Raw genomic sequence first — 21,499 nt, forward strand, 5'->3', positions numbered from 1 at the left:
GTCTAAATTCTGCCAGAAACCAAAACTAAAATTAGAGTCAAGTGTGAATTTATATAGGGGGGGAGGTTTCTGGGTCTGATAAGTGTTGGTGCTGACCTTTAAAGCCCTAAATGGTCCAGTATACCTGAAGGAGCGTCTCCACCTCCATCATTCTGTCCAGACACTGAGGTCCAGCACTGAGGGCCTTCTGGCGGTCCCCTCACTGCAAGAAGCCAAGTTATAGGGAACCAGGCAGAGGGGCTTCTCAGTAGTGGCGCCCACCCTGTGGAATGCCCTCCCACCAGATGTCAAAGAGAAAAATAACTACCAAACTTTTAGAAGACATCTGAAGGCAGCCTTGTTTAGGGAAGCTTTTAATGTTTAACAGACCATTGTATTTTCATATTTTATTGGAAGCCACCTAGAGTGGCTGAGGAAACCCAGCCAGATGGGCGAGGTATAAATAATAAATTATTATTATTATTATTATTATTATTATTATTACTCCTTTTTCTCCAAGGTGTTGAAGGTGGCGTACACAGTTTCTCTCCTGAAGACCAAACCTGAGGCAGAGGACATGGTGGTTCTGACCCTTTCAACATATAAAGAAGCTTATTGGAGCAGCAACTGATCCTTACTGATTAAAGGAGGGCAAAAGACTGCATTAGGAGGTGCAGGACAGGGCCTATGGTTCCCACATCTCACTGCCATCGCCTGCCCCTTGTTATGCGCCACCTGAGGCAGCCGCCCAACTCTGCCAATGGTAGAGCTGGCCCCGCTGTACATTAACGAATTCAAAATAGCTACCACTCTCTGGCTGCACTCCATCTGCATACACAGCTTACATTGAAAGCTGGCTTATCCCAGAGAATCCTGGAAACTGTAGATTGTTAAGGGTGCTGGGAATTGTAGTTCTGTGGGTGGGGAGATGACAGCGCCCAGGATTCTGGAGGGGACATCTACTCCATACATTTAAAGCATTGCAATACTATGTTAAACAAATATGTCTCCCTCCTCCAATTATTCTGGGAGCTGCAACTTGTTAAGGCTGCTGAGAGTTGATAGGAGAGCCCTATATCCTTCCCAGCTCTCATTTCCATATGGAAGTATGGAAGTGAGAGCTGGACCATAAAGAAGGCTGATCGCCGAAGAATGGATGCTTTTGAATTCTGGTGCTGGAGGAGACTCTTGGGAGTCCCATGGACTGCAAGAAGATCAAACCTCTCCATTCTGAAGGAAATCAGCCCTGAGTGCTCACTAGAAGGACAGATCCTGAAGCTGAGGCTCCAATACTTTGGCCACCTCATGAAAAGAGAAGACTCCCTGGAAAAGACCCTGATGTTGGGAAAGATGGAGGGCACAAGGAGAAGGGGAGGACAGAGGACGAGATGGATGGACAGTGTTCTCGAAGCTACCAACATGAGTTTGACCAAACTGCGGGAGGCAGTGGAAGACAGGAGTGCCTGGCATGCTCTGGTCCATGGGGTCACGAAGAGTCGGACACGACTAAACGACTAAACAACAACAACATATCCTTCCCAGAACAGCAGTTCCCAGACTAACTTAACAGTCAATCCCTTTTCCTTGTTAGGTACAAACAAACAAGCAAACAGACAGACAAATACATACATACATACATAAATTCAGGGAAGATTGTAGTGTTTGATGTTGTGTTTTTACTATTTTTTTGTTGGGAGTCTCCCAGAGTGGCTGGGGCAACCCAATCAGACAGGTGGCATATAAATAATAATAATATTATTAATAGTATGATTTCACACAGAACTCTGGGGATTGTTGTTGTCCACCCTGGGAATGCGCTTTGAGCCTGGCTGCACTGAAAATAGACTTCAGAAGCTGAAGTCAGAAACATCCCCATTTTCGTTATCTCATACACTTTGTGGCCGCACTCTGGTGCAAAATACAGCCAGGAAAAAAATTCTGCTTGTGGTCTTTGTGAAGGTGCAGCAAACATTTGAAATGTGCCTTGTTTTGAAGCTGACTTTGCTGAAGTTGTCACATTTTGGCAAGTCCTGGGTGTCTCCCCCCCCCCCCCAGCTTTCTTTGCCTGTGATTTTCAGATCCTGCCTGGAGCAGAGGAGAAGCATGGTTTTCAATATTATTTATCACCCCTGTCTTTCAACAGCTGTAGCTGTCATCTAAATAGCTGCTCCACTTCTGGGAGAGGACGGTTGAGAGATAGGTCACCCAGAGGTATGATGCCGCCCTCTGAGAAGGGGGGAAACATCCAGATCAGGGGTCAGTGAACTTTTTCAGCAGGGGGTCGGTCCACTGTCCCTCAGACCTTGTGGGGGGCCGGACTATATTTTGAAATAAAAATTGAACAAATTCCTATGCCCCACAAATAACCCAGAAATGCATTTTAAATAAAAGCACACATTCTACTCATGTAAAAACACCAGGCAGGCCCCACAAATAACCCAGAGGTGCACTTTAAATAAAAGGGCACATTCTACTCATGTAAAAACATGCTGATTCCCAGACCATCCACGGGCCAGACTGAGAAGGCGATTGGGCCAGATCCGGCCCCCAGGCCTTAGTTTGCCTACCCATGGTCCAGATCTTCAGCCTTTTGTAATTTAGCTAAGAGATAGAAAAGTAGGTAAGTGGAGGGAAGGAAGAGGGGTGTGGGACTGCGAAGGCCAAAAAGAGAGACCAAATTGGGTTTTGGGGAGCGTGGTTTATCTGCCTGACCATTTACTTCAGGAACAGCTAGACCCGAAGTTCAAACCTTGAAGGTTTCTTCCACTCCTCACCCACAGTTCAAAATGTTACCCCAACTTATGTGGTGGACCTGGAAAAGGGTAAAAGAGTATTGGGAAATAATTTATAATGAATTGAAAAAAATGTTTAAAAGCACTTTCCCCAAAAAAACAACAACACAGAGTCCTTTCTGTTGGATATAATTCAGATGGAACTTCCCAAGTGAGGGGGGGAAAGGTTATTTATGTATGCCACTTCTGCGGCCCATGTTTGGTTAGCCCCAAAATGGGAAACAAGCGAAGTCCCAACAAAAGAAGAATGGCAACCTAAACTGATGGAATATGTGCAGCTTGCAGACTGAACTTATAGAATAAGAGAACAAGAAGAAAGAAGATTGGAAAATGTTTATTGAATATGTGTGGGGAAGTTGTGTACACTTGAAAACGTTGGCAGCATTAAGATAAATACAACAGTGTAAATAATGATAATAATGATAATAATGATAATAATAATAATAATAATAATAATAATAATAATAATAATAATATTTTATTTATATCCCGCCCTCCCCAGCCGAAGCTGGGCTCAGGGCGGCTAACAACAATAAAATAATACAACATTCTAAAATCATTATAAAATTAATTCAAATCAAATTGATGGCAACCATTGGCAACCATCAAAAAATAAATTTTGATGGATGTAATAATGGAATACTGAATGGCTTAGTTTATAAAAAATATGCAGGGATTTATGTTATGCAAAATGAACCATGGAAAGAAAAGAAGGGAAGTCATTGGTATTGTAAGGTTGTTTAAATGAATATTTTAAATTGTAAAACAGAAATTTTATTTTTTTTTAAAAAATGTCAGCCCAATATTCCTCCCCTCACAGCGCACAAACGGTGGAACCCAATCCTACAGGAGGCAGTAACGGCCACCAACTTGGATGGCTTCAAAAGATGGTGAGACAAATTCATGAAGGAGAAAACTATGGATGACTACTAGCCATGAGCGCTATGCCCTGCCTCCACAATTGGAGACAGCAATGTTTCTGAACACTAGTCACTGGAAACCACAAGAAGGGGCACCTGGGGGGGCACCTGGTTCATGCCCCCTGAAAAATTGTGCCCCTGCATGACATAGAAATAACAAGGAAAATTTTTAGCTGAATAATTGCTGACTTTTAGAACTGATGGACTGATTAAACACTCTTGCACGTCGCCAGGCCTCCAAATGTGCTTTTCTAATATGCTGACGGAAGAGTAGACTAGATTGAAATCTAATAGACAAAATGTTTCGAGAAGGAGGAAAATAAAATTTGATCAGACAGAATGTATTGTGGTGAGGGTTTCTTTGTTATTCCCTGTTGCGACAGCACACCAGAACCAAAATAGCCTCCAACAAGTGTTCTTTTAACCCGCCCAAAAATCGCCTTCTGATTAATTGACTAAAGCTGTAGTTGATTAACCTATTATCCATTAAATGGATTAAATTTTTAAAGAAAAGAAACCTTGAACCCCTTAAAACTGTCTTAAAATTTTAGGACCATGAGCATTAAAGAAAGAAGAATTTGGAAGCTTTGCAAGATCATTTTCCCTTTCAATAGTGGCGTTTTGGGTTTTTTACAAAGACATATGAAACCGAAAAAGGGGGTATTTTGGATTGGGTAATTCTCTTATCAACCCAATGCAAAAGTGATGAAAATTGAGCAGCTTTTACATCCAATGGGAATTTAGACAGATGACTGTCTAATGCTACACAGGGATGCAAGACCAGCGTATGACAGTACATTGTAGAGTCCAAAGAAAGTTCAACTTTAATACCAGCCATTCAGATACCCCTGGCCTTAGGTGACCCAAAGGAAAACCTCAATTCCATCCCTCAAACCCAGCTCCCCTTAGTGAATTTTAGCCCATAATTAGCCCGTAAAGTTCTCATCCTTTAGATCTCTTGTTTTGCTGTCAACTTCGCCATCTCTGCATAATCTATTAACTTTAAAATTGGGACTTCTTATTCTTTCCACTTCTGTGCATACAGGATTCTAGCTGCAGTACTGGCATATATAAACAACCTTTCGAACCTCTGCCCTTATAACTCCCAGAAGAAATGCTGCAGGCGTCTTGGGAATAACAACTTTAAGCATCTTCTTAAATTCACATTTTCTGCCATTTGGTACCCTCCAGATGTTCTGAGCTCCCATCAGCCCCACCTCCAGAACATCTGGAGCTCACCAAAGCTTTGTTCCCAAATCCCAAAGCTTTGTTCTGGAGAAAGAGAAGATTGCATTCCACGATCTTGTCTCCTTCTAGGAAGGTCTGTCTTCAGAGCAACAGAGGCACAGAGCAGCTTTTATTGATCACCCAGAATGGGTTGACAGGTTCTTTGTCGGTCAACCTACTAGGAGGAAAGACAGCACATTTTGGACAATTCAGTGGAAGGGCTTGTGAGCGTTCCCATTCCATCATGCTTTTCGCTGCTGACAAGAGAGGGTGGCAGAGCATCGATCCTGGCAAGAGTGACACAGTTAATCCTTTCTCGCGCTTCAGTGCAGCTGTGTGTGGAATGTTGCGCATTCGCCAGACCATCAAACCCAGGTGATGTCGCCAAGCCGGCAATTGTGGGAGGGGGAGTCACTATTTGCCAGCACTGAAACGGTTAAACCCAAGTGGTTGGGGAACTGTACACCCTGCTCCAGCAAATACAACATTTGCAGGTGGGGCAGAGGGCTGGTACCCTGGTCTTATGTGTACCTCTTAGGGGGACATTAGCTGTGATTCCTGCATTTGTAAACTACTCTATTCCGAACTTAAAAATGGAAAGCGTAATGCTGGTGGTCAACAAAAGAGGTTTAAAGACTGTCTCAAGGCAAATCTAAAAAAATGTAGTATAAACACTGACAACTGGGAAACACTGGCCTGCGAGCGCTCCAGTTGGAGAACAGCCTTTACCAAAGGTGTCATGGGCTTTGAAGACACTCGAACTCAGGACACAAGGGAGAAACGTGCTAGGAAGAGGAAGGCACTCTTGGCAAATCCACACCGTGATCAACTCCCACCCGGAAACCAATGTCCCCACTGTGAAAGGACGTGTGGGTCCAGAATTGGCCTCCACAATCACTTACAGACTCATTGTTAAAACTATGTTTATGGAAGACAATCTTACTCAGCTACGAGTGATGGCCAAAGAAGAAGAAGATGATTCCTGCATTGGAGAAAGGTGGACAAGACAGTCTTGCATCCCTTCCAACTCTACCATTCTATAATTCTATACATAATCTGGGCTTTAAAACAAAAAAGCACCATGCCCAAGCAAAGCCAAATTATTCAGAAAAAAGGTTTGTGTGCGTGTTCAGATATAGAAAATATTCTGATGAAAATATAACAATAATCTGTTCTTTAATCTTTATTCTGTTGTGTTTTACTTGTACACTGCTTAGAGACAATGGCAACTGGATGTAGTAATGAAATACCGAATGGTATCATTTTTTGTAAAATATGCAGGGTTTTATGACAACCATGGAAAGAGAAGAAGGGAAGTCACTGGTATCTTAAGGATGTAAAACGAGTGTTTTAAATTGTAAAACAGAAAATTTAATAAAATTATACAGAGATAATGGCAACTGAGTACTGTACAAACTGTTGAGATAAACAAATAAACTATTGTGCGAACTAGGAAAGTCAGCATAATTTACCTTATTTTGCATTGTTTATTGTACATTTTCCCCACCGCCACTTTTGTGGTCTCAGTTTTGCATCACTGATTCTGGTTTTACTAGTAATGAAAGTCTCACCTCAAACCACTGGGAATTTTATTCGGCTGTCTTTCTGACTTTAAAGATTTCAGCCAGCTTTTCCCACATACTCTCTCGTGTATATACTAGCAGCCATAAGGACCAGAAGCCTGATTAGTTTTTGGCTGGGGGGGGAGGCATTAATAAAAACTGCCATTCTTCGTAAGATGAATTCTGCACAGGGCCTTCTTGGTGGTGGCTCTCCTTTTGTGCAGTACAGGTTTGGCCCAATACATTTTAGCGCCTGAAGCAAGCCACAAAATGGCACCCATCCCCCAGCCAGGGAAGGAGGGCAGAGTGAAGATCTACATAGGGAACAAGGGTGGGAAGAGACCAGAAGTGCCTCCTCTTGGGACACAGAAGGGATCAAGAAGGGACAGAAACCAGAAAATACAAAGTGTTCCTGGTAAATACAGACAGGTGAATTAATGAGATCAAAAGATGCTTAACTCTGTGATACTTGGTGCAAATGGTCAAAGTCACAGGTATGTATTGAAGTATGTCATTGGATGAGGGAAATAATTTTCTAATCTTTATTTGTGTTTTCTAGGTCTGGTTCTTTAAACAAACAAGAATTAAAGGAAGCCATACCATGTTAAGAGAGGGTTGTACTGTTCAGCCAAACTCATCCTAGCAAGCTATAGGAGCAAACATGGTGGCAAGGTATAGGTTTGTGGTTTTGCAGTAATCGCCCATACCCACTGTTCCAGCTTGTCAATATCCTCCTTAAATTGGGATGCCCAGAACTAGACACAGTATTCCAGGTGTGGCCTGACCAAAGCAGAAAAGAGCGGGACTATTACTTCCCTTGATATGGACACTAGACTTCTGTGGATGCAGCCTAGAATAGCATTAGATTTTTTGCTGCTGCATCACACTGTTGACTCGTGTTAAGCTTGCAGTCCACCAGGACCCATAGATCCTTTCTACATGTACTACTGGCAAGCCAGGTATCCCCCATCTTATACTTGTGCAGCTGATTCTTCCTGCCTAAGTGCAGAACCTTACCTTTGTCCCTATTGAAATATATTTTGTTAATTAGGGCCCAGTTCTCCAATCTGTTAATATTATTTTATTTTATTTATATCCCACCCATCTGGCTGGGTTTCCCCAGCCACTCTGGGCGGCTTCCAACAAACTATTAAAATACAATAGTCTATTAAACATTAAAAGCTTCCCTAAACAGGGCTGCCTTCAGGTGTCTTCTAAAAGTCTGGTAGTTGTTTTTCTCTTTGACATCTGGTGGGAGAGCGTTCCACAGGGCGGGCACCACTACTGAGAATGCCTCTGCCTGGTTCCCTGTAACCTCACTTCTCACAGTGAGGGAACCACCAGAAGGCCCTCGGAGCTGGATCACAGTGTCCGAGTTGAACAATGGGGGGTGGAGATGCTCCTTCAGCTATACTGGGCCGAGGCCGTTTAGGGCTTTAAAGGTCAACACCAACACTTTGAACTGTGCTCGGAAACGTACTGGAAGCCAATGCAGGTCTTTCAAGACCGGTGTTATGTGGTCTCGGCGGCCACTTAAAGCCATCTTGAATCTCAATTCTCTCTTCTGCAGCATTAGCCACCCCTCCCAGTTTTGCGTCATCTGCATATTTGATGAGCATCCCCTCAATTCCTTCTTCCAAGTTGTTTGTAAAGACGTTGAACGACGACGGGCCCAGGACAGAACCCAGCAGCACCCCACTTGTCACTGTTTCCAGGACGGTGAGGAACCATTAGTGAGTACTATTTAGGTTCAGTCAACCAGCTACAAATCAGCCTAACAGTTACTTCGTCCAGTCCACATTTCCCACGCTTCTCCAAAAAGAATATATTGGGGAACTTTGCCGCAAGCCTTATTGAAATAAAACTCATTCAGTAGAGCATGAAACTTCTAGGCTCAGGGTCGTGAATTCGATCCCTGCATTGGGCAAAAGATTCCTACATTACAGGGGGTTGGACTAGACATTCCTTGTTGCCCCTTCCAACTCTATGATTGTAAGATATATTACATCCACAGCATTCCCCTAATCCACCAGCTTTTAACTCTAACATTCTAACCTACCCTGAATTTGGAGACCCGTTTCTTACTCTTTCCCCATATATCTGAATGGTGGTGACGCTTCTGTTGCGACCCACCTTGGATCTGGCCATGACCCACTATTGGGTTCCCACCCAACCAGTAGAAGACCAGCAGTGTAGACCATTCTGATCTGGATGGACTGGTGTCCTGACTTGGTCCACAGTAGCTTCCTATATTCCTACAAGCCTTTAAACTTGTTTCGATGATGCTGGTCTTAAAATCCTGGATCCCGAGAATCCTAGGGCCTGAGACCAAATCCTTTTCTGCCTTTCCATGGAAGCAGAGGCACACGGACACACACGCACACAGAAAGAACCTTTGAACATCACTCCAAAAGCATAAGCAGACAAGAAATCAACAGAATTTAATCTAGTTTATTCTCCAAAAAAAAAAGAGGGGGAAAATATGAAAACAAAATCAAAAGCGCAGTTCTTAACACTAGCAGTAAGTAAAATTTATACAACCATTCAGTCTGTATCATAGGATGAAATAAATCTACATCTCGTTTTTTTATTATTATTATTTTGGTGCTTTGAATTATACATACAAACAACAATTACAGGAACTTGTTCACAATGCGTATAAGGCCTGGACAAACTCGCCGCAGCTACAAGCTGAATGTCACACCAACTGCCCTGAAACCCTTCAAAAACAAAAACATCCCCTATTGTTCAGAGGCCCCGTAGCCTGGAATGCATGATTTGCCTACAACTTGGATTAATTTATTTTTTTAATGCGTCAAAACAACTTGAGCCAGTGAGTGAAGAAAGAGAGAGAGAGAGAGAGAAAGAGAGAGAGAGAGCAAAAAACGCAAGTGGCAGTTTGTCCATATGCCGGTCCAACCTCGTTCTTCTCAGTCCGTACCAGGAAAACATTCAACTCATTATTTCATTTGACCAACAAGCCAATTTCCTTTCCTTTCCTTTTTTTTTTTTTTTTTTTTACAGCTAAGCAGATGTCAAGAGTGTTCTTCAAAAATGTACAGAATTTCTTACAATATAAGTTATACAGTGTTCAGCATCAATCTGCTTGTCTTTGGGGGAGCGAGTGGGGGGGGAAGGTTTGGGATTTGGGGGTGGGCAGCCTGCCATCTCTTCTTCGCGACCCTAGAAACCCAGTTCAAGAGCGGACTTGCGTCAGAATGGTTTATTCACAAATGGGACCCCAAATTTGGTGGCTGGCGACGCAAAAGACACTTGAGGAAAAGCGCCCAAGAGTTCACCTCCCCACGACATTTGCTCTGGGGGGTTTTCGTTTCTACGCCTCCGTCCAACTTTTAATGATTTCGTTTTTTCTTTCTGTGCCCTTGTCCATTCGTGTGCCGAGGGGGAAGCGCTCTCGCCTCTTAACGAGGCAAGGATTATCAACGTACCTCTCGTTCTGAGAACTTAAAAAAAGGAAAGGAAGCATCGCAGCGGGGATTTAAGTCTCTCTCTCGGGCGCGATCTTAGCCCATGGCGGTGACCATACTGGACGGGTGGTGAGGTCCGAAGGACAAGCTGGAGGGCGGGTGCATCGGGGTGGGTGTGGTTAGCATGTGACCCGAGTGGCTGAAGGGCGAAATGTGACTGATGGAAGACATGTGTCTCGACAGGGCGGCAGGGTTGAAGGAGCCGCCCTTAGGGAAATCGTCCAAGGTGTCGTGGACCTTTTTGCACTTTTTCGACTTGCTAGACATTTTTCGGTTTCGGGTCTGGATGCCTTCCTTCTTCATAGTCAGGGGTCTGTTAATCTAAACAAAAATCAATTAATCTTTTTGTGGGGCCGTCTCGTCTCCCCACCAGCCCTCCCAACTCCTCCTCCTCCAAAAGCTGCATAGGGCAAAATGTTTCAAATAAAACTACCGTATTTTTTGCTCTATAAGACTCAGTTTTTCCCTCCTAAAAAGTAAGGGGAAATGTGTGTGTGTGTGTTATGGAGTGAATGCAGGCTGTGCAGCTATTCCAGAAGCCAGAACAGCAAGAGGGACTGCTGCTTTCACTGCGCAGCGATCCCTCTTGCTGTTCTGGCTTCTGAGATTCAGAATATTTTTTTTCTTGTTTTCCTCCTCCAAAAACTAGGTGCATCTTGTGGTCTGGTGAGTCTTATGGAGCGAAAAATGTGGTAATTCCTATCTGTCAGGATGGGATTTGGGGGATATAAATTCTGGGTCTAATTGGGCACAGACAGCAGAGAGACCCTCAAACAGAGCAAGGCTGGAGGCCCATGTTTTGAAGCATGTGAAGGAATACATATTGCCATCTAAAGAGTAAGGAAGTAAGTCCAGCTGGACTTCTGGCATCTAAAACCGAACAGTGACACAAGCAAAAGGACCCAAAAGCTGCAAATCTGACTCGAGAGTCACTCAAATGTGAAAAGTTTAAATCCATATACCCCTTATGCCATATGTTTGATTGAATGTATTTAATTGCAAAGGGGGTGAAGTCGTTTTGGAAATCTATCAATCACCAGTAATTTCCTTTTCTACCGTCAAACCTCACCTCCCGAACGCCTCCATTTTGGAACATTTTGGTTCGTGAACGCCGAAAACCCAGAAGTAAATGCTCCAATTTTCGAGCGTTTTCCAGAAGCCAAACATCTGACACAGCTTCCGCTTGAGTGCAGGGAATTCCTGCAACCAATCAGAAGCCACGCCTCGGGTGTCGAATGTTTCGGAAGCCGAATGGGCTTCCAGAACAGATTACGTCCGACAACTGAGGTTTGACTGTATTGCTGAATCAACGAGAATTGTATTTGTCTTTTCTTCTTCCCATTTCCCCCCGTTTTATGCAAAATGTTCTTTTTATTATCAATGTACATTCTTTAAAACACCAAATAAAAGGTAAAGAAAACACCTCTCTCTTAAGCTTTCCAGTTACCGAACCCCCAAATATGCTGTTTAGTATACTCTCGTCCTTTTTTCTCCCATCAACTGGGCTGACCCTCTTTCCCTGACAAACCCCTGAAAATATATTTCCCCAAACTTGTTGCGGTGATCTCTCACCCTTTTCTACGGTACCACGGCAGGGGAAAGGAGGACAGCTTCCTCAACAAATCAACTTGAACCTCTAACCAAAAGACCTTGTGATCTGCAGGTGGTTTGGGGCTTGTTTGCTTTGTTGTTGTTGTTTTAAAAAAGTAGGCCTGTGGTTTACGAACACCTTCCTTTCTCAACACGGACTAAAGCAGTTTTAACTGGATGTGCTCTGCTGGTAGCAAATGTCTCATTAATCGCTAAAAGGGAGCAGCTTGGCAGGAGGACATATGCCTTGAATGCAGAAGGTCCCAAGTTCAACCCATTTTGAAACCTTTGAGAGCCTCTGCCAGTCAGTGTAGACAATACTAAGCTAAATAGACCAACAGTCTGACCTGGCATTAAGGCCTTTTCCTTAACTTTAGTCCTTAACTGGTGGGTTGTGTTTCGGTATGGGGGAGATTTCAGTGCAGTTTGCATTTAAAGGCAGAACTGTTGGAATCCCTGCTCCATGAATGCAGTCATGGGATTTTTGTCTATCACATGACGGTATATGTTTTGACTCCACAGAGTGGGAAGTGACGGAAACAGGATGATTGTGTTACTGTGTTCCATGAAATGGGACTATTTGTTCATTTTCTCTTTGCTGTCTGATGCTAGAGAGAGAGGGAGCCACGTTGCAGTGCTCCGTGTATGTTTATATGTAAATAAAGTAGATTAGCCAAAATGCTGAGTTGCTGAGGTCTGTTACACAACTGCACAAACTCTGCGGATCCCTAAGTGTGCCAATCTCTGTTGGCATCGGTCGCTGTGACATTTGAGCTGAAGAAAGCTTTTGAAGCTCCCGAACAATCATGCCAGTCGGGCATGTGTCTCTGCCAGTTCGAAAGCACGTCCTACTTGAGTGTAGGCTGAACTCCTGACAAGAACTACCCAATTCACATGAGAACAGAAACACAGCCATGGGAGGTCAGACAAAATTTGTGGGAGAGATGAAGTTGCAACAACAGAGCCAAGAAATGAGCTGGGTTGGCATGTTGGGAGATTATTATTATTATTACTACTATTATTAAATTTGTATACTGCCCTATACCCATAGATCTCAGGACAGCTCACAGCATAAATATGCCAGTGTCACTCAATTCCAGATCCAAAAAAAAGCAGCATTTTAATATCAATAAAGTCACTGTATGATTCACATAATTATGCCGGGGGGGGGGGAGCGTGTCTCTATTTTTCTTTCGTGCAAAAACATTTACTCGCCCAGGAGTGGTGGAAGTAGAGGGGGAAAGGTGGAAGCTGACCTGGTTTAAATTCAGAAATGAATACATGCATTAAAAGCACCACCCCACAACCAACCCCCCCTGGTTTTGAAGGGGGGTTGTGTGAAAGTTGCCGAGGGCAAAATACTTTTTTTAAAGCCTCACATAAAAGTGAGAAATCGATTTTTTAAAAATAAAAAAGTGCAAGGGACATCGTACAAAGCAATTGAAAAATCTCACCCCGCTGCCCCCATCCGCATTACTCTAGTGCTAAAGGTAAAGGGACCCCTGACCATTAGGTCCAGTCGCAGATGACTCTGGGTTTGCGGCGCTCATCTCGCTTTACTGGCCAAGAGAGCCGGCGTATAACTTCCGGGTCATGTGGCCAGCATGACTAAGCCGCTTCTGGCGAACCAGAGCAGCGCACAGAAATGCCGTTTACCTTCCCGCCAGAGCGGTACCTATTTATCTACTTGCACTTTGTGTTTTTGAACTGCTAGGTTGGCAGGAGCAGGGACCGAGCAACGGGAGCTCACCCCGTCGCGGGGATTCAAACTGCCAACTCTAGTGCTAGAGCTCTGCTATTACTGCTGTCACTATAAGACGATTCTTTTCAGTCATTTCCTTAAGGGTGGTGCGCTTTTGTAGCTGCCTTTACACCTAGATATGGGAACAAAGTCTACCAGGCAGCATATTTTGGGGGTGCCACTTATGCATTGTCAAAGGGAGAGAGAGCGTGCATCCCCAAAGCAAAAGGTTCAAATTTGCATAACATTTGCAAGTTCGTTATTTGTTCATTAAATTTATATCCCGCCCTTCCTTCCAAAGCAGCCCAGGGCAGCAAATTATAAAGACTGTATCATAAACAGAAGCACTAATCGTGCAGGCGTGCCCAGCTGCCAAGTGGCTGACGGGCAAAACCTCCCTTTCTAATGCTTCTCGGTCTTTTAAACCAGACTTGGTTTCAGGCAGTCCTTCAGATAAAAGACTCCCTCAAACACAGGAATGCCCTCCGAGAGCCCTTCAAATGCAAGGTAGGGCACCAGTTACAGGTAGGTGGCCGTGTTGGTCTGCCGTAGTCGAAACAAAACAAAACAAAAAAAATTCCCTCCAGTATCTGAAGACGTGTGCATGCACAGGAAAGCTCATACCAATAACAAACTCAGTTGGTCTCTAAGGTGCTACTTAGAGACCAACTACTTAGGGACGTGGGTGGCGCTGTGGGTTAAACCTCAGAGCCTAGGACTTGCCGATCAGAAGGCTGGTGGTTCGAATCCCCGCAACGGGGTGAGCTCCCGTTGCTCGGTCCCAGCTCCTGCCAACCTAGCAGTTTGAAAGCACGTCAAAGTGCAAGTAGATAAATAGGTACCGCTCTGGCGGGAAGGTAAACGGCGTTTCCGTGCGTTGCTCTGGTTCGCCAGAAGCGGCTTAGTCATGCTGGCCACATGACCCGGAAGCTGTACGTCGGCTCCCTCGGCCAATAAACAAGATGAGCGCCGCAACCCCAGAGTCAGTCTCTTTACCTTTAAGGTGCTACTGGAAGGAATTTTTTAATTTTGTTTCGAGGTAGGGCACCCTATCAGATATATAAATAGCAATGTTATTCTAGCATGTGATTGTAGAAAAAGACTACTGGACCACGTCAATGGCCCATCAAGTCCAACATCCTGTTCTTGCAGTGGCCAATCAGTGGTTCCCAGCAACTGGGATTCAGAAGCACTGCTCCATCCATTTCTAAAGCCATCCAAGCTGGTGGCCATTACTGCTTCCAGTGGCAGTGAGTTCCATAGCCGAACTGTGCACTGCATGAAGCACTTCCTTTTATACATCATGGATTTTCCAACACTGGATGTCTGCGAGTTCTAATTTTATGAGAGAGGAAGAAAACCTTTTCTCTGCTCACTTCCTCTATCCCATGCACCATTTTGTAAATGTCTATCATGTCACCTCTCAGCACCAGTCCTTGAATAACTGAAACTGCATCCATGCAAGGGGGTTTTAAGTAGCTTGGGGAAAACCCAAGGTTTGAGATGAGTGCAAAAACTTAAGAGGAAACCTCCCCGGGGTGGGGGGGGACAGAAACTTCCCAAAATAGCATGCTCAAAGGGCATGGAGTACTGACTGGCTGCTACGGGGAGGTGAGAGACAACGCAGGGTGGAATGGAGTGTGCTAGTATAGGGCACAGCTCATTGGCCAGCATTCCACCCTGGTACATTTTGTTGCAGGATACACCTTTTCATATAAATTTCCCCATCTCTTTTTATGAGCATTGTTTTATTTATTGATTTGATTAGATTTGTGTTTTAAAAACCGTTCATCGGTGCGGTTCACAGCATAAAAACGCAAAATACATAATTAAAAACAAGGGCAAAAGATGCAATGAAACAATAGCCTCTCTCGCTCCCACAAACACATTGATTTAAAAGAATGTCAGATGTACTAAAAGCACCCCAACACAGCCAAAGCAGACCGGACAAAATCAGATTCCCTTCTTTTGGAGAATTGCTTGTGTCACTTTCTTTCTTTCCCCCTTCCCCTTGAAGCAGGGGCTCAAGAAAAATGTTCCAGAGCTTTGTGAGAATATTAGGGTTGCCTTCTTTTTCCCGCCCTGTAGGGCCTCTAATACTTTGGCTACCATCCGACAGAGAGAAATTTAACGAGGGCCCTTTTCCCATCTTGTGGAGACAGTGTGGTGATGAGAATACACTGCGCCTGCTAATTTTCAGCTGGTCTGGCAGTTCTTTGTGCCTCAGGAGTTTTGGGAGGGGAAAAATGGATGGCAACCCTAGCAAGAATCGAGATGCAACCTGTAAAGGGTCCCTTTCTATCTGCTACCTTTCTAATCAGGAAATTTTCATTTTGGTTAGAAGAATGTATTATCTAGCCCAGTGTTCCCCAACCTTGGGCCTCCAGCTGTTTTTGGACTACAACTCCCATCATCCCTCGCTAGCAAGACCAGTGGTCAAGGATGATGGGAATTGTAGTCCAAAAACAGCTGGAGGCCCAAGGTTGGGGAACACTGACTAGCCAATACCTCAATGTTAAACTACTGGACTAGGACCTAAGAAGACCTGGGTTCAAATCTCACTCATGCGTGAAGCTCCCCGGTGACCTTTTTCCAATCACCTTTCCTCAGCCTATCCTACTTTACAGGGTTGTTATGAGGATAAACGGTTGGGAAGCAAATCATTTTCACTTTCCCTGATCAAATTAGAGGGCAGAATTAAAATGTTATTATTATTATTATTATTATTATTATGTCTTCCAACCAGCATTCCATACAATGTGCAGCCCCATTAAAAGGACTGTCAGCTTGACTTCTCTTGCTTCCCTTTATATGTTACAATACCATGAAGTCACTATGGGGCCCATTTACACCTGACTAGCACAGCTTCATTCAGAGTGCGTTAGAGTTCGCTGAAGCGCCTCAGTGTGCATTGAAGTGCACTGTCTTCAGCTAAAGGGGCCTCCAAGCAGGAGCTGGTGAGATAAAGTTCTGTGGTTTGCCTGTCCACACGCAAGCCAGGAAATATATTCTACCCTAGTTTAAACCCCAAAAGGTATTCTTCTGAGAGTTACCGCCTCACTTACATTGTGGAGCTTGTAATACAGCCCACAGGCGTTGCACACGGGGTCTCCGTTGGCGTTCCTCCTCCACAGGGTGGTGGTGGTGGTCTGGCAATTTGCGCACGATGTTCCTGCCCTTCTTGCCGCTGACTGGGGTAGAAAAAGAAAAAACAGGCGCGTTACAAAGATGTCATGGTGCATTGATGTATATCCAAAGCAGTGAATTGTAGTCAATTGCAGACATTTGCCATGATAAGTAGGACATTACAGGGATGTGGGCATTTGCTCACATTCTGTATATATATATTTATGCATCTTGCAGCTCTGAAACAAAGTATTAAGAGGTTGACGATGACTTGGGTTGTGTTCTATCCACAGTGTATTGTATCCATGGATTTCCCATTGATTAATTGCATCAAAGTAACAGCGCACATCATCTGTTATGCATGAGCCATGCAAAATTTACTTTTTTTCGCTGGGGTTGTTCCCTTCTACAACACCAACTAAAAATACTCAACAATTCTCTTGATACTTTTTTATTTATTTATTAGAGAAAATGGTTTCCTAAATATGAGGAGTCTAGAAAAATTATGAATGTGCAAAAACCCTTTGTGCACCAGTAATGGGGATTTTGGAACAGACTTGCTAGTTAATACACGTTTTCAGAAGACAACAACATCGCAGCACCATCTAGCTTGTCCAATCTCCCTGCCTTAAATCAGTAGCTTAATTTAAGCCTGGAGTATTAAGTCAAGTTGATTCTCCAGAAACTGATTTTGAAAGCCAAGGATTTCAGAAATATGTACAAAGTGGCAATAATATCACCATACAAAGGGCCAGTTTTATTATGCCCATTTTACAGGTAGGCAACTGAACTAAAGGACTTGTGTAAAGCCCGCTAGAACACTCCTGGCTGACCAGGGATTTAAAAGAGAATGTGGGCTCTTAGCCTGCCATTTACCTTACATCTACTCTCTCTCAAAAAAAACATTGCATCATATCCTAGAAAGAAAATGACATGGAAGTGACAAGAGTCCACTGACTGCTATCCAACTTCTTGACTTGGTTTTAAAAGCTACTTTAAAGTATCAAGTCTTGCATCCCCAAATCTTGTTGGATTATGATCTTTTAGTTTAGCTGACTAGCACATGCACCAGGTTGTATACGGATCTTTTTGGCAGGCGTTTAGAAAATGCAAAGAGGCCAGAATCATGTCTGAAATAAAGCAGCCATAACAAGCAGCCAGGAAACTGTAATGTTAGGGAAATCCGGCCTGTGTTTTAGGTGTTCCGTTCCACAGGAGTCGGGAGTCATTCCAGCCCAGGTTTTGCACAAAGCTTAGTTTCTTACCTTTGTGGACTGTCCCAGTTCAGACTTCAGGGCTGGGGAACTCACATACTGGCGTGAATCATTACACACACACACACACACACACACACACAGTGTGTCAAACCCTTCTTCCTGGCACCTAGTTTTCTAGAAACCTGTTTTTGTTTTGTTTTTCAGAGGCACACCACATCCTTTAACACACACACACCATGTCTGCATTGTGAAGAAATAAGTGCCTTTCATCCCTGAGCAATAGCCACGCTGCCTGAGGTCAATGAGGATTGGACTAGATAAACTTTAGGGTCCCTGTCCCTTCCAATTCTATGTCTCTGTGAAAGGCCACCCTAGTTATAGAATGATGTGCAAGGATACAGAATCATCTCCCCATCCCCAGAACCTGGAGATTGGAGGGAGGTAAGTGTTGAGGCATTAATTAATAACTGCTCTGCCCCCAGACCTGACAGACCCCCCAAGTGCCCCTCTTTTTCCAGAGGCAGTCCTGGATTAACAGAAGCCGTCCCAGTTCCTGATTCGGAATGTCCCGCTTTTCCTTAGGGTGTCCCTATTTTCAGCGGAGAAATGTTGGAGGGTTTGGAGCTATGCGACTCCGGAGCCATCTGAAGGCAGCCCTGTATAGGGAAGTTTTTTATGTTTTTATATACGTTGGAAGCTGCTCAGAGTGGCTGGGGCAACCCAGTCAGATGGGTGGGGTATAAATAGTAAAATTATTATTATTATCATTATTATTATTATTATGCATTATCCCTATTTTCAACGGAGAAATGTTGGAGGGTATGGAGTTAGCCTGTTCCACCATTGTGAAGGAATCCACCATCCCATCCTGGGGGAACAGAATCCCTATTGTTGATTTTAAGAGGCACTGCCTCATTTTTTAAGAAAGTCATACGGAGAGCCTGTGTCCCTTAGGAGAAGAGCAAGGCAAAAATCATGTCCCCGCTGTGTCACATCAAATAGCAAAAATGAGGAAAAGCCAGTGTATTCCACAGTGTGGAATACCAAATCATTAAGCTGTCATGCTGAAATTATTGTAACGGCTTAGCAATCTTTCGCAACGTGGAAGGAGCCTTGTTGTTTTCGCATGTGGGGATTGGAAATATAAAGCATATATTCATACTCCAAGAGATTCCTGCATCACAAATGGAAAAGAATAGGCAGTTTTGCCAAAGAATGAATCATAGAGGCATCTTTGCCAAAAGTAATTCTTAAAGTCTTTTGTGTACGTGATTGGCTGGGTGAAGGCTGGTTGTTCCAATAAGAGGATATCAAAAGGCTTGCAGTGCAAAGGATGCGTCGTCTTAACGCCACAGTCATAAACCCGTAAGTCACACCAATTTTTTTTTTAAACCTGCTCCTGCGTCGTGAGTTTAAGGCTACGGCAGAACCCCACCGGTGCCAAAGTAGCTGCTTTCAGTGCAGATGTTATAGAATTCTATAACATTGCACTGGTGGTGCTGGTGAAATTGCTGCTCATTATAGAACAGGTGAACTGAACTCTATGTATGGCCCACTAAGGCAAAATTAACACCATCAACAATGTAAGGAGACTAGAGATGGAGAAATAAGAATACAAGAATCTACTGGGTCAGGGCAAAGACTCATGCAGTTCTGTTTCCACAAGGACCAACCAGAAGTCTATAGGAAGACCACAAGCAGAATCTGTTTCTCCACAATCTTAAATCCAGACCACCTCATAACTGCATTCGTTTGCAAATTACTGTTTTCAAGTCTGCACAGAAATTCACATTCATTTTGCACATATTTTTTCCTAATATGTATACTCTCTATCCATTTTGCATGCATTTTCTTTTCGTCTTTGTAGTCAATTTTCCTTAAAACGTGCACATTTGGGGGCTGAAGACCTGCACCGCAAAACACAGACAAGTGTGTATTTAGAGGATTGGCTGCGTTTTCAGTTCAGGCATTTTGTACGTTTGCATACAAAATACGTGAACACATTTCTTACCCAACCCTAACAGGAAGAAGAAGAAGAAGAAGAAGAAGAAGAAGAAGAAGAAGAAGAAGAAGAAGAAGAGGAGGAGGAGGAGTTTGGATTTGATATCCCGCCTTTCACTCCCCTTCAGGCGTCTCAAAGCGGCTAACAATCTCCTTTCCCTTCCTCCCCACAACAAACACTCTGTGAGATGAGTGAGGCTGGGAGACTTCAGAGAAGTGTGACCAGCCCAAGGTCACCCAGCAGCTCCACACTGGCTCTCAACAGGAGCCCACAGGGGAGAGATTTGAAACACCTGGATAGACAATCATGCATGGTTAATGGTCCCCTAACAGACTGCCTTTTACCAGGTCAGACTAACCCACGATTCTGGTACCCTTACTGTCAAGGCAGCAGGTCTGCAGAAAATACTCTTCTCAAACCCTGATCCTTTTAACGGAAGATCCCAGGCTTTCTCCCATTGCCCCTGAATTCCACCCCCTCTGTCAAACATATTTTTTTCCTAGGGAGAGGCAACCCATACAGGTTTGCTATAAACAAATGCTCAAAAACACCCACAAACAAGGACTGATCTTGTTGTTCTACATGATAGAAAAACAGTCTCCCAAATAAGGTTCCCTTTGCTCCAGCCGCAATTATACCATGACTAACAAACTCCGTCAGTCCATACGGAGAGACTTTATACCATTTCAGGCCAACAGTCCACCCAGTAACCTATTTTACAGAAGCTTTCGCAACTCTCCTCGCCTGCAACAGTTATTCTTACTCTTAACTAGCAATGCCAGGGGGTTGAACCTGGTCCCATCTATCTGCAAAGTATCATGCGTGCTCTGCTTTTTGAACTGCTGTGCTCCTGTAAAAGAGAATTATCTGGGTAATCCTTCGCAGTCGCATTCATTCTGATGCTAAGTATGCCATAGAATAGGACCCCATCTTCTGTCCTCAACTACAGTTTAATGGCTGTGTGGTTTTGTTCCTGCCACTGGTGTCCAACTAACGCAGGGTTTCCCAAACTTGCATCTCCAGCTGGGTTTTTTGGACTACAATTCCCATCATCCCTGACCACTTGTCCTGCTAGCTAGGGATCATGGGAGTTGTAGTCCAACAACAGCTGGAGACCCAGGTCTGTGCTTTAAAGTGCAATGTCAGAGTACTTTTTTTAAAAAAAATTAATCGCTTTTTATCGCTGATTCAGAGCAAATGGCAACAGGCAGGAGACCTGAATTGGTGTTTGTTCCAATTCTGCATCAAAGAGCAGGTTTTTGCATCGAAAGCACCAGGGGTAAAAGAAAAAGAGGGGAAGAAACCTGCTCTGACAAAGCATCTTAAAGCATAAACCTGTCCCTAAATAGCTTTGGGCAAAAGTTAAGTATAGTGGATGAGCCTCCAGTGAAATCAATGGACTTAAGTCCAATGATTGCATACATCTCACCAGGCAAGCAGAGCAAACCTAAAAAAAAATATATACATGTCTGCCAAGAACCGTCAATGGATGTGTTCTGTGCTCTCCCAAAAAACCCACCAGAATTCTGTGCAACAGTGGTGCAATTTATGCACAAGGGAAAACTGAATTCTGCAAGCAGAATGCATCCTGTAATTTTGCCCATCTGCAGTTATTTCTTTTTGCTTGTGCTGGGCGGTTACAGACTAGGAACACAGGAAACGCCTGCAGGATCAGGCCAATGGCTCACCTAGTCCAGCATCTTGTTCTTGCAGTGGCCAACTAGATGCCCATGGGAAACCCCTAAGCAGGAGATAACACACTCTGCCCACCTGCAACTCCCAGTAACTGCATAGGGTAGAGGGAAATGTGTATACAGAGAGTCCTCTGCCGACAGCCTTCTACACCCACATGCAA

General features: G+C 43.9%; 1 protein-coding gene across 7 annotated transcripts in view; it reads right to left on the reverse strand.

The window, feature by feature from the left end:
* Positions 1-8,911: 8,911 nt before the first annotated feature.
* Positions 8,912-21,499, reverse strand: part of GATA3 (GATA binding protein 3) — a 76,042-nt gene continuing 63,454 nt past the window's right edge. For 6 of the 7 annotated variants that reach the window (XM_083402279.1, XM_083402280.1, XM_083402282.1 and 3 more), the window contains exons 5-6: positions 16,365-16,490; positions 8,912-10,289 (exon numbers count right to left, since the gene is read on the reverse strand). In XM_083402279.1, the coding sequence (XP_083258405.1) occupies positions 10,005-10,289; positions 16,365-16,490 (411 nt within the window). In that variant the 3' untranslated portion in view covers positions 8,912-10,004. The remainder of the gene's footprint in view (positions 10,290-16,364; positions 16,491-21,499) is intronic. The other variant, XM_083402284.1, reaches the window with a different exon arrangement.

The sequence above is a fragment of the Podarcis tiliguerta genome (genome assembly GCF_965153285.1).
Source record: "Podarcis tiliguerta genome assembly, chromosome: 10".
NCBI lineage: Eukaryota > Metazoa > Chordata > Lepidosauria > Squamata > Lacertidae > Podarcis > Podarcis tiliguerta.